Genomic DNA, 16,742 nt, shown 5'->3' with positions numbered 1-16,742 from the left:
CTATATGCCCCAAAGTTAGGCAATTGTGAGACAGTTAAGCTGGGGTCTTCAGTGTTTTCACAAGTTACTTGGATGTTTCCAAGAGTTACCGTAAAGATGCACAAAGTGAAACTGTAGAGGCTTATTTATTTCCTTTTCAATAGGGCTAGCTTAACGTCAGCTCAACCATTCTAGTAGGGGATGCTTGGAAAAATGATTGTGTCCAAGTTCCTGAAAAGTACCTAAGAAAAGTTCTGAGAGTTTTTTTGCATATTTAAATCAAAATCCTGGTGAATAAAAGAAATACAAGATGAGGAAGTCTAGCCTGAACACTCACTTTAGAAGTGGAAGCTGTAATTTATGTTATTTGTTATAAGAGGTTTGAATTATTCAGAACAGAAGATTGCAAAGGAAAGTAGCCAGATGACTCATTCCCAAAGGCAGAAGGCAACCATGAGTTCTCCCGGCCTGTGGGTGGCTGAATGATGGACGAACCATCAACATTATTTTTTTATTATGTTGAATTCCCAACCTGCCAGTAACTGTGGACCCAGTAATTCACTCATTGCATGGATTCAGAAACAGGCCCCACATGAGTTACCCAGATTTGGGAGAATGGTTAGATTACTGTCTAGATACTTGTTAGCATAAGATTGTAATATGAATTGGCACAAAAATGAATATTAATTTAGACTTTCATCTCCATATAAAGTATGCTAATGCCTTTTTCTTCCAGCAATACTTTAGCCTCATCCATATAGGGTAAGCCCAATACTCATTATGGATAAGTTACTTATGTAATTGCGATACTCTTAAGAATGTAGATGCTGGCATTTTCAAAGCACTATTTGAAATACATGTTAGTAGACCTGACTATAAAAAGATTCTCTTGTATTCAAACATCCATCTGTAAACATTTAGCACCTTATTACCCTCAATGCGAGAGGTGGTTGGGAGGAGGGGCAGGACTGAGAGATGATGTGGAGCTCCCGGTAAAGAGAAAAAAGGACCAGACAATGCTAAACTTTACTGGCAGTGGGGAGAGGCAGCGCAAAGCCTTCCCTTCCCCATTCTTTCCTGTGTTCAGGCTTCCCAGGGTAGGAGTGCACAAATCATGAGTCCTTTGTAAATTTGTACTAAACCACATTTCCTCTTTAATATGGAGTACCCATCACCCTTCAAGACAGCCACAGTCTGTCCAGGTGGAGCCCATGGGTAAGACTGTGAAAAAAAAGCCCTTGTCAAATCTAAAACATGCAATGGTGATTCCTTCCCATGTGTTCAGGTGTCTCTAAACTAGACATGTCCATGATGCTTGGTGTTTCAGAAAAAGGTGGTATCACTTTTTGTCGGAAATGAAAATGAAAATTCTGAGTGACCACGAATTTCCTAAAATGTGTTATTATCCAAGAAATCGTGAAACCGTTGATAAGGTGAGAAGGAAGAGAAGCAATGGAACAATGTTGTGAATTGTATACCGCCTTTGAAATGAAGTTCTACCTCCTAAAGCTCAAAAAGTGGGGGAAACGTACAAAGTTTTTAAAAAGTCTGTGAGTTCCTTGGTCGGTACACTAATTTCTCTGCTACTCTTCCTCTTTTTAATATTTCTCACCAGGGTATGGGAATATTGCTCCGAGCACGGAAGGAGGAAAAATCTTTTGTATTTTATATGCCATCTTTGGAATTCCACTCTTTGGCTTCTTATTGGCTGGAATTGGAGACCAACTTGGAACCATCTTTGGGAAAAGCATTGCAAGAGTGGAGAAGGTCTTTCGAGTGAGTACTGCATCATATTTCAGTTCTAACCACTGTGATTCAGTTGGCGTTAGCCTGACAGTATCCAGGAGGCAGTATCAGGGGCATTGTCTGCTTTTAATGGGATAGTTTAATGTTATGATGGTATTTTCTGTTTTGGCCAATGGAAGTCGAAGATCTTGCACCTAAACTCTCTTCCTTGAGTAGCTTCCTATTTTAGAGTGGTATTTCTACAATCACGACACAAGAAAGTTAAGTATGGATTTGCCAACACAGATTTTTTGAAGAGGTGAGACAAACTCAGTTTCTCCTTAAAGATGGAAAGAAGGGGGGCCGGGTGCGGTGGCTCACGCCTGTAATCCCAGCACTTTGGGAGGCCGAAGCGGGTGGATCACGAGGTCAAGAGATCGAGACCATCCTGGTCAACATGGTGAAAACCCGTCTCTACTAAAAATACAAAAAATTAGCTGGGCATGGTGGCGCATGCCTGTAATCCCAGCTACTCAGGAGGCTGAGGCAGGAGAATTGCCTGAACCCAGGAGGCGGAGGTTGTGGTGAGCCGAGATCGCGCCATTGCACTCCAACCTGGGTAACAAGAGTGAAACTCCGTCTCTCAAAAAAAAAAAAAAAAAAAAAAAATGGAAGAGGAGTTCCTCATTGTGTTTGTAATGAGGTAGAAAATTATAAATCCATCCATTTTGTTGTTGGAACTCCCTCACTAAATTTGATTGTCAAGCGCAGTGTCTTCAGGCTAATCCTGCTTTTTCCAGAAGCCTGACTTCTCCAGACACTGCTCTGGGCTTTGCACCTGTCTCCAGTGGTCTCTCCCTCTCCCACCTCTCACTGCTGAGTGCTCCTTCAGAAATGGCACCCTGATGTACTGCTTCCTACTGAACTGTTGATGATTGCTATTGCCCTAGTGGGTTTTTTCCTCTCTAGAATATTTGTCTTTAAACAAGAGACAACAATCTCAACTCGATGAATTTATTTATTAAAATTAAAATTAATTAATAAATGATTCCAGGCATCAGTAACAGGCATGAGTGGTTGAGTGATTAAACTGGGGTTCCCATTGGCCTTTAACTCACACTCATTCATATGGTTTCACAGAAAACTTGTTTTGCTCGGGTGTAAGGTCATTTCTGCTCATTTCTGCTCTCTTACTCAGTACTAACCTAATTTTCAAGTCTTTCAAACCGTCCTCCGGGAATTCTTTCTTATGATGACTTAATATTTAAGAATGACATTTTGAGGTCTTTTCTAGGATCTAGGAATCGTGGGCAAAGGTAGATCAGCTGGGAGCTCTAACGCTGTGCTTTTTTTCCCCTGTAAGAACTCTCAAACTTTGAGTTCAAGGCTGTCTTTGCAATAATAGCTTATACTTCTTTTTAGAAGAATGCAAGGGAACTTTCAGATGAGCAGTTTCAGAAGCTTCTTAAAAAGAGTAGGATGGGAGGAATGAGGCACCAGAGCTGGGGGAGCCATTTATAATCTCACTGACCCTGAGTCAGCCGCCTCCGTTTACTCATTCACAAAAGGGGATAAAATTTGAATCTACTTTGTCAGGTTTTGGTGATGATTAAATGAAATAATGTGTGGAAAAGAGCTTGTCACAGGGCAGACATATAGAGTCCAGAGCTTCTGTGTATCTCTCCAAGAGAAGCCCTCGTAGGCAGGCTAGCCACTCCTTCGGGTTTCATCTGAGAGCTCTGTGGTGTGTGAGTTTTTCTGGAATGTCCCATAGCCTTTGCCCCTTAATGCTGGCTGGCTGGTGGCCTCATTAGAGCATGCACCTGGGCTCCTCAGTAGTCGCCATGGAAACCGTCAGTACTCAGCTTCCCTGATTTTCAGATGTTTAGGTCTTCCTAAGCCAGACATGGCAGCCCTGTCTCTAAGAACTGTTTTGAACTTCTTGGAGGCACCCTCTTAGCTGCCGCCTCATGGCCCTCTGACTTAGAGAAGAAAGAATCTGGTGGATTGAACACTCAGAACAGGATTCAGTTGGGGAAATGACTGATCTGGCATTTTTATTTTTATGTAGCTTCTTTAGATCTCAGTTTCCTTATTTGTAGAAGAAAGGATTAGACTAAAAGTTTTTGAAATCCTCCTTAGCAGAAAAAATTCTAGTTACTATATTCAAAATGACGGAAGAGGTTGCAATCATTTGGACATCTGCTACTAAATTTAGGAACTCAGTCTTCCCTAATGAATTTAGACTACAAATAGAGCATACGGTTCTCCTTCCCCTTGAAGCTGCCTGTCAAATGGATCATCGGCAGATTCTGAGACAGAGACTTAGAAACCTCACATTTCATCTTTACGCTGATTGTCCACTCAGCTCCTTGCAGCACCGTCAAAGATCAGGATTCTTTTAAGAAGACGAGACAGTTGTGTCTCATTCAATAATTTGAATGGGCAGCGCACAATGAATGCATTTGCTGAGTGTTGGAGGGTGCTATTGGAAAAGGTGACCAAATTCCAGGGGGAATGTTAGCACACTTCTTAAATAGACAAACAACTGAGCCTGTAGCAGTTTGCTTGCTGCATGTAAAGTTTTGGAAGAAAATCTCAAAGTTTTCTGCCATTGATTTAAACTGTATTTAAAAGTCCAATTATGTTTAGGTGGTTATTTGAGAAGTGAAAATTGTATAAACTAACAAAGCTTGGGGTTGTGAATTTTTAATTCTCATGGTTGAAGGTTTATTTATTTATTTCATCTGCTCAATGAGCGTTAAGCCCCTCTCTTGATCTGTTATGTTTTCTCCCAGCTCTTGGGAAGAGGGGATTTATTGTGGAGTAAAAATAAAATCTAAAGCTAGCCTTGTACTAGGCATGGTGGCTCACACTTGTAATCCTAGCAGTTTGGGAGGCTGAGGCAGGTGGGTCACCTGAGGTCAGGAGTTCGAGACCAGCCTGGTCAACATGGTGAAACCCTGTCTGTATTAAAAATATAAAAATTAGCAGGGCATGGTAGTGCATGCCTATAATCCCAGCTACTCAGGAGGTGGAGGCATGAGAATTGTTGGAACCCAGGAGGTGGAGGTTGCAGTGAGTCGAGATCATGCCACTGCACTCCAGCCTGGGCGACAGAGCAAGACACTGTATCAATAAATAAAATAAAATAAAATAAAGTTGGTCCTCTAGATGCCTGAATCCTGAGGTGACCCAGGTTTGGGTCCTTCCAACACATCCCAGGTCTGACCCTCATTTAAAAGAATTGCTGAGGGGTGGTGTTGCATTACTTAGAAATGCTTTTGGTTGCCGACTAATAAAATGACTGACAATTGGAGTTTTTTATGGCATGAATAAATACAAATTCCTTCCTCTCCTCTGGAGTTCAGAACTAATTGTGAAATAGAGGAGTCAGACAGAGATCAAAATGCCAGCTTTATTACTTATAAGCTGATTAGAGAATACAGTTTTAGCTTTGTTTCCAAAAGGGCTTATATTCACTTTACCCCGAATTGGGACTTTGCTGCTGCTTTAGTTTTTCTATTGCTGTGTAACATATGACTACAGACATAGAAGCTTACCACAACACTTTTAAATGGCCTTCTCCAGCACTTAGAATGTTTAATTTTGCTCTCAGAAGATGTTCAGAAACAAAGGAAAGGTAAAAGTTAAGGTGCCAAATTATTTGCAGATGTGCATAATAACCAAATCTAAATGAAACTAAAATAAGAATGCTTATAATTTTCTTTTCTTTTCTTTTTTTAAGTAAATATGAGGTTTCACTATATTGGCCAGGCTTATTTGGAACTCCTGGCCTCAGGTGATCTGCCCTCCTTGACCTCCCAAAGTGCTGGGATTACAGGTTTGAGCCACCACATCCGGCCACAGAAAATTTTTAAGCCAGGTGTGCATACCAAATAAAATATTAAACTAGATGTACAGAAAGAACCAAAAATGAATTCACCAGAAAAGACATGCCACAAAGGCAGAATGTAAATTATACAGAAATCAGAGTACTCAATGCAGAAGAATACTTTGATTTCTTTATATCAGAAAGTGCTTGCCAACAAACCAACCAACCAACCAGCAAACAAACAAACACACCTTTCATGGACCCAAGAGGGATGCAAAATACTTAAGGCAGGCTTTTAGCCGAATGAAATCACATGTAAAGTCAGAAAGAACTCACCAAAGGGAGGGAGTCTGAGAATCTGAGAGGAGATTCATCCAGACAGAAGAGGAAATGGACAGAAGCAGAGAGCAGAAAGTGCTCAGTCAGTACTGCAGTCAATTCCAGGGACCTCTTATTTCTCTGAGGTGCACTCACTTTGATTCCACTTCTGACACCATTTATGTCACCCTAAATAACAGAGAGAGGCCCATTGAAAGAAAATGATATTTATTCAGGAATGGGCACTGCAGTGGTAACATACCTGCTACTTTAAACTATGTGTGCATTCAAGGAGGTAAAGCAAAAAAAAAAAAAAAAAAAAAAAAAAAAAGATTTTTAAAGGAAAAATGAGGAGGATTACATAATTGTTTTGAGATAATTATCCTTGGCCACAAGGATCAATTACAAGGGTGATGCCAGTCCAAGTTTGGACAGGCAGTTGCTGAGTAGATGTCTTCACAGAAATACTTTTCTGTGTAAGGCCGTGATGGCTTTTGTGCAAGGTTATAGTTTTTGCATTCTTTTATGATAGCTCTTGTAATCAGGCGTTTATGCATTAGAACACTTCCCTCCTGGCTTTCTCTGACTCTGTTCCTCAGGGTTTTAAACACAGGTAATCCCATTTGATTCTGACAATTTTCATACTCCCAACATTGATTAATAATGGGTTAAGAATTTGGACCCTTATCTCACATAGCAAGAAGCCTGGAGGTATGTTGATTCAGGTTTATGCTATCAGCTGCACAATGTCAGGTGTATCCAGATTTGTTACCCTATTCTTTCTGCTCTGTTTTCCTTGGCATGGTGGCTCATCATCCTCAGACTTGTCACTCACATTGCAAGATGACTGCTTCATGATCAAATCGCATGTTTTCACCCAACCTCATATCAGGAAATACAAAAGGAACTCCCTTAAAATTTTATTTTTAGAGCAGTTGCATATTCACAGCAAAATTGAGAGGAAGTACAGAGATATCCCATATCCCCTCTTGCCCCTACACATGCATAGTCTCCCTCATTATCAGCATTCCCCACCAGACTGGTACATTTGTTACAATTTATGAACCTGCATTGATGCGTCATTATCACCTACTGTCCATAGTTTACATTAGGGTTCATTCTTGGTGTTGTAGAGTCTGTGGATTTGGATAAATTTATAATGACCTGCATCTACCATTATAGTATCATACATAACATTTCACTCTCCTAAAAATCCTCTGTTCATCTGTCCCACTCCCCATGCTTGACAACTACTCATGTTTTTATTATAGTTTTGCCTTTTCCAGAATGTCATTGATACGGTTTGGCTGTCTCCCCACCCAAATCTTAACTTGAATTCTATCTCCCAGAATTCCCATGTGTTCTGGGAGGGACCCAGAAGGGGACAATTGAATCATGGGGGCCAGTCTTTCCTGTGCTATTCTAGTGATAGGTGAATAAGCCTCATGAGATCTGATGGCTTTATCAGGGGTTTCCGCTTTTGCTTCTTCCTCATTTTTCTCTTGCCACCGCCATGTAAGAAGTGCCTTTCACCTCTCACCATGACTCTGAGGCCTCCCCAGCCATGTGGAACTGTAAGTCCAATTAAACCTCTTTTTGTTCCCAGTTTTGGGTATGTCTTTTTCAGCAGTGTGAAAACCGACTAATACAGGCGTGCTGTATGTAGCCTTTTCAGACTGGTTTCTTTCACTTAAATATGGATTAAAGTTTCCTCTATGTCTTTTCATGGCTTTTGCCCATTTATTCTTGGAGCTGAATAATATTCCATTTTCTGGGTGTACCACAGTTTATGTATCCATTCACCTACTGAATGATGTCTTGTTTGCTTCCAAGTTTTGATGATTATGAATAAAGCTGCCAGAAACCTCTCTGCACAGGTTTTTTGGTTGGACATAAGTTTTCAACTCCTTTGGTTAAATACCAAGATGTGTGATGACTGGGTTGCATGGTAAGAATATGCTTAGGTTTATAGGAAATCACCACACTGTCTTCCAAAGTGGCTATACAATTTTGTCTTCCACAAGCAACGAATGACAGTTCCTGTTGCTCTACATGCTCATCAGAATTTGCTATTGTTGGTGTTCTGAATTTTCTCAATTCTAAGTGTGTAGTGGTATCTGGCTTTAATTTGCATTTCTCTGATAACGTATAATGTGAAGCATCTTTTCAGATGCTTACTTGCCAACTGTATATCTTCCTTGGTGAAGTGTCTGTTAAAGTCTTTGGCTTTTTTTTAAATTGGGCTATTTGTTTCCTTATTGTTGAATTTTAATGTATAATGTATTATTATTATTATTTGAAATGGAGTCTTGCTCTGTCACCCAGGCTGGAGTGCAGTGGCATGATCTTGGCTCATTGCAACTTTCACCTCCCAGGTTCAAGTGATTCTCCTGCCTCAGCCTCCTGAGTACAGGTGTGTGCCACCATGCCTGGCTAATTTTTGTATTTTTAGTAGAGACAGAGTTTCACTATGTTGGCCAAGCTGGTCTCAAACTCCTGACATCAGATGATCCACCTGCCTCAGCCTCCCAGAGTGACGGAATTATGGGTGTGAGCCATGGTGCTCGGTCATATTGTGTATATTTTGAATTAGTCCTTTATCAAGTATATACTTTCCATCTTTTATCAAGTATACCCTTTGCAAATATTTTCTCTCAATCTGTGGGTTATCTTTCATTCTCTTGATAGTGTTTTTAACAGAGCAGAGGTTTTAATTTTAATGAAGTCCAGCTTATCAATTATTTTTTTTCATGAAGCATGTGTTTGTTGTTGTACCTAAAAAGTAATTGCCAAACCCAAGGTCATCTAGATTTCTATGTTATCTTCTAGGAGTTTTATACTTTCACATTTTACATGTAGGTATGTGATCACTTTTAAGTTGATTTTTGTGAATGGTGTAAGCTTTGTGTTGCAGCCATATTTTTTGCATGTGTAGTTCAGTTGTTTCTGTGCCATTGGTTGAAAAGATGATTTTTTTTCCATGTTGTTGCCTTTGCTCCTTTGTCAAAGATAAGTTGACTGTATTTATGTGGTTCTATTTTGGACTGTCTATTCTAGTTCATTGATCTATTTGTCTATTCTTTCTCCAATATTATGCTATCTTGATTACTTCAGCTTTATAGTAAGTCTTAAAGCTAGTTAGTGTCAGTCCTCCAATTTTTTTCTTCTTTTTCAATATTGTGTTGACATTGGCTCCTTTTATGGCAGAAAAATCTTTCCCAGAAGTTACTTTGCAGATGTCCTCTTCTGTCTCATTGACCAGAATGAGATCACATTCGCATCTGCAAGGGAGGATAGGAAAGGAAGTATCGGACAGAGGACGATAGTATTGCCGTGATGGACTTAGACCAGTGATTCTCAAAGTTTGGCCTCTTGACCATAGGCATCAGTATCCCTTGGACCATCAGCATCAGCATCCACTGGAAACTTGTTAGAAATGAAAATTCTTGGTGGCAGGGGTGGGGGGTGCTGGAGCTCAGCAATCTGTGTTTACCAAGCTCTCCAGGTGATTCCAATGCTTAAGGAGTAGAGGAATCATGTTTCATCTCTTGGGGCTGAACACATCACTGTGATAAACAAAATTAGCATTCTGTCAGCAAAGAAGTTCAGGTAAGCAAATGACAATGTCTTACTTGGATGTCGATTAACTCCTAACCACAGAGACCGCTCGTAGGGAAGATGTCTTCTCTTTTTCTTGTTGTATATCAGGTGGCTGTTGGGATCCTTGAATCAATAAGGATAAGCTAGCCTATCACAAACAGCTTACTCCCAGTTCTGCCAGATCTGCTGGAACCCAGGCAGCTTCTCAGGCTCAGGGGTTAGTATTGGCTGGGGAAAGAGCTGAGTGCTGCATACTGGCTCTTCAGAGCATTGTTCTTCAGGTAGAGCCCATTGGCACAAACTAGTTACCAGGCCCCATTCGTAGCTGCAAAGGGGGTTTGGAATGCATTATTTTATCTCCAAGAATAGTAGTGAATGGTAAAATTGGTGAGCACTAGTATAGTCATATACACATGCTCTGAGATGTGCTTGTGGGTCCCACTCTAGGGTGACCAGCATTTCAGGAATTTAGGTCCAGATGGTTTGTGCATCACTTTTTGGGGGGAACACTACTGTTGTGCAACTCATAGATTTCACACCTGAGAAAATGGAACCCATGATGTGACTTTCCTGGATTCATACAGTAAATTGGTGGCCGGACCTGAATTAGAACCACTAATCCTGCCTTAATTTCTTCCAGGTGAGCTGAAAATATTGATGTCAGATATATTAATCTATACCATGAAATCAATGTGGAGTTTAGAATATTTTAGTATGCCATGCTAATTAAAGTAAAAATAATTCTTCCTAAGTTCTCAGGGAAATATCTGGGCAGTTAGCATCCCAAATATCTGTTTATTTGGGATGGAGCAGGGCTGACACTGGATTCCGAAGCAGGTTTTGGAAGCAGGCGGTCTGTTTCTCCCCCGCTGTGGGCTAGCTGCCTTGCTGGGCTAGGCTGACTGTCATTTGATAGGATGCTATAGGAAAACCAGTCAAATTTTGGACTGGATCTCATTTTCTTGCTCCAAGCTGGACTTTGGCCTCTGGTAGGAAGTACCTGCTTCTTTTTATCCGGCTGGGATCAGCAGGCTTTCTGATACTTCCTCTAAAACCGAGGGACACCTTTTTTTTTCTTTTTCTTTTTTGGCTTTCTTCCCCCCAAGGATATGGCAGAAATGTTTATTTGCTTATGGTTCCAAATGATTCTGGGTGTCACTGACACATAATAAAACATTACCCTAGACTTACCAGTGCCAAAATTACTTGGAAAACTTAGAACAGGCCACTATTTAAGACAGAGGTGATGGCAATCTCAAAGTGCTAATAAGTTTAAATTAGTGGACTGATTAACCACTTTAGATTCCAGGAAGGGGCATGTGGCAGAAGCCAAGGACTCCTGCAGGGCTCTGCCATGTGCCTGGCATGAATCAAGGAGAGGCTTTTAAGAATACAATTGGCAGGAAGCTTCTGTTTCCCCCAAGGCATCTTTGAGCTAGCATCCAGCAGAAAAAGGTTAACTTAAAATAATTATTATTTCAAGGGCCAGGTGCAGTTGTCCACGCCTATAATCTCAGCTCTTTGGGAGGTAAAGGCAGAAGGATTACTTGAGCCCAGGAGTTCAAGACCAGCCTGTGCAACATTGTGAGACCCTGTCTCTGAAAAAAAAAAATCAAGGTGAGTGCGGTGGCTCATGCCCGTAATCCCAGCATTTTGGGAGGCCAAGGTGGGCAGATCACTTGAGGTCAGTAGTTCTGGAACTAGAGAACCAGCTTGGCCAATATAGTGAAACCCTGTCTCTACTAAAAATACAAAAATTAGCTGGGTGTGGTGGTGTGCGCCTCTAGTTCTAGCTACTTGGGAGGCTGAGGCAGGAGAATTGCTTGAACCGGGGAGGCGGAGGTTGCAGTGAGATGAGATTGTGTCACTGCACTTGAGCCTGGGCGACAGAGTGAAACTCTGTGTCCAAAAAAAAAAAAAAATCAAAGAAATTACTTGGGTGTGGTGGCGAGTTCTTATAGTCCCAGCCACTCAGGAGCTTGAGGTGTGAGGATTGCTTGAGTCTAGGAGGTTGGCACTGCAGTGAGCTAGGATCACATCACTGTACTCTAGTTTGGGCAACCCTGTCTCTTAAAATTTTTTTTAAAGTAAAATGAAAAATAAAAATTATCATTTCAAACAGATCAAAATCCCTGTTTTAAGAACTAGGTGTTATTTTCAGCATTGTGGGTTCAACTACAGTTTTCGATACATACTGGTAATGAAAATGTTCAGGGGTCTTGGCTATGCACATTAACTTTGTACCCAAAGGGGCAGAGGAGGAGGGATGAGCGGTAGGCTGAGGCTTTAATTTAAGAAATGGCTGCCTTTCAGTAGTGTAGAAAAGACACAGTATTGGTGAACTTCAATTTATAAGTGCCCATGTGTCTCTGGACTGTCTGCCTCTATAACATGTCTGCCCTCGCACATACCATATTATAAGTTCCTGACAAATAACTCAGTAGAGTTAATGTTGTGTGTTAATGTGAGCTTATTTTTTAATCAGAGAAAACCCTGGTTTTAATGTAAAGAATTGCTTTCTTCCTTTTCCTATGGGGCAAGAAGCTAGGAAGTAATTATTTTAAAATGCAAATAATTTTAAAGCTTTATCAACCAGGTCCATTCCAAATTAGTTTAAGGATTTTCTGTAGCTTTAATGATAGGTCCAGAATGTACATTTGGGGTGACCTACATATATGATATCCACAAAACAGACTACACAACATTTCTTAATGACAGCCCATGACAGTTTTTCCATGGACGGCCCCTTCTTTTCTCCCTTCATCTAATGTAGAGTTGCTTGACCTCAATACTATTGACGTTTTGGTCTGGATAATTCTTTGTCATGGGAATTGTCCTGTGAATTGTAAGACATATAGCAGCATCCCTGGACTTCTACTCACTGAAGGCAGCATCATCACTGCCCACAGTCATGACAGCCAAAAATGTCTCCAAACATTACTAAATGTGCCCTCAGGGGCAAAATTGCCCTAGTTGATTTGACCATATCTATACTGGGATATAAGGGACAATTGTCCCAAAGACTCCCATGCGCATGCCCTGGTCCCCCATCCAGATCTTCCACATGAGCTCTGGTGTCTCCACCAGCGGTCCAAATTAGTTTTTCAGTGCTAGCGCCATCCCGACTCAGAACTCTCGTCTCTCAGATGGGTCCTTAAAGAGGCTTTGGAGATTTTATGCTCTGGGAATGAGATCATTTCTCACCAGTGAGGGAAAAATGCTTGGAGACTTGACTCTGATGAGTCCACATGATGAAAAATTGTTCTGCTATTATTCCTCATCAGGCAAACCATCTCAGCACTAACTTTAACTGGCCATGGGGACTTATCTAATGTATGGTTCCTCCTCTTTCTTGGCTTACCTTTAATAACTGACCAGTAGTATCCCTTTGGTGTTTCCTGTTGTCTTCTGAGGTCACTATAGAACGTTTTAATGGCCTTTAAAATGCATCTTCACTCTTTTCTATGAACAGTAAAGCTATCAAACATTGCCTAAAATAGAATTACTTAAAATACTTCCTGGATAGCGTTTAACATTTAAACATTTTCCAGGTAGCTTTAACAGAGTTTCCTCTCTCTCTCTCTTTTTCCTGGCAAACTTTGATCAGAGGTAACTTCTGGTAATCTGATTGTTACTTTGGGGTGGGAAATTATTCATGAAATTCTGCACGTAGGGACCTTTGTAGGGAGATTTGGATCTGTCATTTGTCTGAGAGGATTTTGTTGAGATAATACTGGGTATTATGGCACTGTGGTATCAAAGATATAAGTCGCTGATATGGTTTGGCTGTGTCTCCACACAAATCTCATCTTGAATTGTAGTTCTCATAATCCTCAGGGGTTGTGGGAGGGACCCAGTCAGAGATAGTTGGATCATGGGGGAGGTTATTCTCATGCTGTTCTTGTGACAGTGAGTTCTCACAAGACCTGATGGTTTTATAAGGGGCTTTTCCCCCTTTGCCTGACACTCATTCTCTCTCCTGCGGTCCTGTGAAGACGTGTCTTCCACCAAGATTGTAAGTTTCCTGAGGCCTCCCCATCCAGGTGGAACTGTGAGTCAATTAAACACCTTTTTCTTTATAAATTACCCAGTCTCAAGTATTTCTTCATAGCAGTTGAGAATGGACTAATAGAGTCGCTAATATGTTTTGAGGGTTTATTATGTCAGACGCTGGGCTATGTGGACCTTACCTAGAATAAACTGTGCAATAACCCTGCCAAAAAGACCATTATTGTTTCTTACTTTTATGAGATTGGGATGCTTAGACTGGTTCTGTGACTTGTCCAAGGTCACACAGCCCGTAAGTGACAGAGCTAGAATTCCAAACCAGGTCTCCCTGTCCCAGAGTGCATGAATAGACTTAGTCATTCCACTATATGCCCTTTCTTCTTTCTCTTGCAATGTAGGCAGAGCATCTGATGGCTCAGAGGAGCCTTCACAAAAGGTTTAGTAAGACCTAGGGACAGGTAAGGATGGCTAGTTGCGAAAAAGATATCGGACCTGTCTTTATCTGCTTTAAACGGGTTTTAGTTTTCTGACTTTATGCTCTCTCAAAGTGTGTTGAATTGCCTCATAGCCTCTGATTCTTTATGTACCTGCTTTAGCTCCCTAATGCCAGCTCATTATTAGCTAACATCTCTCTCTTTGTGTTCTCTATTCTTGGAGGTTAATCTAAGATTTAGGTGTCCTCTTGCTCATGTCTGCTGTTATGTGACTAATACAAAGACGGATTTATATTCTGAGATCACTATAGGATGTTAAAAGTAATGGCAAAAACCCCAATTACTTTTGCACCAACCTAATAAAAGAGGGGCCTATACTGTACCAATAGCTGACTTGTTTTGACCCACCTCTGCAAGAGCAGTTGCCAGGCAGAGATAGTCTCAACTCTGTTCTTCCACCCATTGCTCCGCTTTGTATAACCTGCTTAAAGTTAAAAACAAGAGAAAATGCACAGCTCAAAGCCAAGCCTCTTGGTGCCCTGAGACAGCTGGCCTCGTCTTCCAAAGCAGTCTTCTTTTTCTGGATTCATCAGTGTGCCTCAATGCTCTGCTTCGACGGTTTGAAGAGAGTAGAGTTTGAGAGCACTCCCACCAAGATTTTAATTCCCACTGGGGATTTAACTCAGTCCTAAACTCAAGGTCTGCGATGTCAAGTCGTCTTAAATATCTCTTCCTTTTAGGAGCCATTTAGCTATTTCCTCGTCTCTTTCAGATTTTGCTGGTTTCCCCTAAGTCTTCTGAAACTCTTAAAGTATCTCTGATAGAGGAAACTCTCTAGAAAATTTTATGGGTATTCATTATCGGTGAGGTCTTGCTCATTGAAGAGGTGATTACTTCTTAGAATCCCAGGGGTTTTATTAAGTATTAACAAAAGGTTTTATATTTTTGCATTTTGGGGCCAGTGAAAGTCTAGTGATGCTTTAGGTCTACAATTGTATCTAAAGATTCCAGGTGCTTTTGAGTTATGAATTTAATGCAAGAGTTTTATTAGCAATCACATTTTTATTAGCATTATAAAATCAGTGTAATAGGTAAATGATTTTTCATGTTCATGCTTTAGCACCAGTTTTCACAGGTTAGTTTGGTTCCTCTGGAATGCACTGATTTAATAGAATAATAATTCTTTGTTCTTTTATAGAGAACTCTTAAAAAGTTATCAGTTTAATTTTTTTTCTTTCTACATGTAGTCTCATGTTACTTCTGTGAGCCAAGCAAGCAATTTGGTATAGCTTCTAACAAATTAGGCTCCTGAAAATTGGGAGGTGCCCTTGTTGAATTGAGTGTGCTCATCACGGAGCTGGGTGTGTGATCTGTGTGTTCACTGTAGGATAAGTTTTAGATGTCTGACATGTCAGTAGTCATTGATAACTTCTGGATACCTTTATGACTTCTGCTTTAGGGAAGGGAAAATGTTTAGAATACACATCATTATTGAGAGATGTGCCAGTGTTCTGAACCATTACCCCAAAGAGCCAACTCCCTTGGGAGGTGACGGTGTGACAAGCATGTGCAGGCCCATGCTGAGCAGGCCCTGATGGCTTTGCGCAGGGAAGGGCTGCCAACACACTGCACTCTCCTGAACCGAATCCAGCCTAGGAAATGTGCATTCCTGTTAGAAGTGCACTTTGGATTTCTAGGGGAGAATGCATTGCTTTTTATTTTCTGAGAGGAGCTGCTTTTGTGCATCATAGCCATTTTAACCTAATCCTTTTGCACTATGTCTTGTAAGTTTACTGCTGAGTTTTAGGCTCCTGTTCACAGAGAGCTGTAGTTCTCATCCTGTAGGTGGTGGGCCCCTAGGAGCCTGCGGTGTCGTTTTGAAGGATCAGAGAATCCTTTTGTGCTTCAAGCATTGCCGGTGGACAGAATAAACAGTATGTCTCCTTAACATGTGTGCTTGCCTTTTCCAAATGTATGTAGAGGGCTTGTCATCAATGATTCCTTTCAGTTCATTTTAAAGGGTGATTCCTGAATTGATAGTATCTTTATATCTGTATCTGTAGCTATATCCATTTATCTATCTCTCTATCTATCTGTCATCTATCTATCTATCCTCTATCTATATTTTTTTTCTCCAGTTAGTAGCAAAAGTTCTATTGTTGTATGGGGATTGAGGAATTTTTTTTTAACCTTCAGAAGGGATTCACATACTCACAAAAGTTGAGTTCACTGGCCTTTCAAGCTAGCATCAATTTCCATGTCATTCTGGGCTTTCTTTTTTCTGTGCATTTAACATTTTCATCCTGGCCATAGTCACTGTTACAAAGAAGTTCTCTTTCCCTGTAAGATACTCCCAGGAGTTAGTAGGATACGTTACAGCCTGCTTCAGAATTTTCTTTCTGCGTATTTTTTTTTAAATTGTGGTAGAGTATACACAACATAAAATTTACCACCCTAGCTGTTTTTAAGTGTACAATTCAGTGGCATTAAGTACACTCACATTGTTGTGTAACTGTCACTACCATCATCTCTAGAACTTTTCTGTCTTCCCAAATGGAAACTCTGAACCTGTTAAATAATAACTCCTCATTTCTTCTCCCCCAGCCCCTGGTAGCTACCATTCTACTTTCTGTGTCTATGAATTTCACTACTCCGGGAACCTCATGTAAATGGAGTCCTCTTGTGTCTGGCTTATTTCAGTTAGTGCAGTGTCTTTACAGATTCATGAATGTTGCACACGTGTCAGAATTTCCTTCCTTTCAAGGCTGAGTAATAGTCCCCTGTGTATATATAGACATTTTGTTTATTCATTTATCTGTTGATGGACTTCTGGGCTGTTTCCA

At 40.7% G+C, this 16,742-nt stretch overlaps 1 protein-coding gene across 1 annotated transcript in view; it reads left to right on the top strand.

The window, feature by feature from the left end:
• Window positions 1-16,742, top strand: part of KCNK10 (potassium two pore domain channel subfamily K member 10) — a 135,306-nt gene that overhangs the window by 92,562 nt on the left and 26,002 nt on the right. Inside the window, exon 4 of the mRNA XM_012476907.2 lies at window positions 1,595-1,755. Coding sequence (XP_012332330.1) covers window positions 1,595-1,755 — 161 coding nt within the window. The remainder of the gene's footprint in view (window positions 1-1,594; window positions 1,756-16,742) is intronic.

The sequence above is a fragment of the Aotus nancymaae genome, unplaced genomic scaffold, assembly GCF_030222135.1.
Source record: "Aotus nancymaae isolate 86718 unplaced genomic scaffold, 86718_ANA_hifiasm-v0.15.2.pri h1tg000011l, whole genome shotgun sequence".
In the NCBI taxonomy this organism is placed as follows: domain Eukaryota; kingdom Metazoa; phylum Chordata; class Mammalia; order Primates; family Aotidae; genus Aotus; species Aotus nancymaae.
Note: the sequence above shows the minus strand (reverse complement) of the source record. Positions and strands in the feature narration are given on the sequence as shown.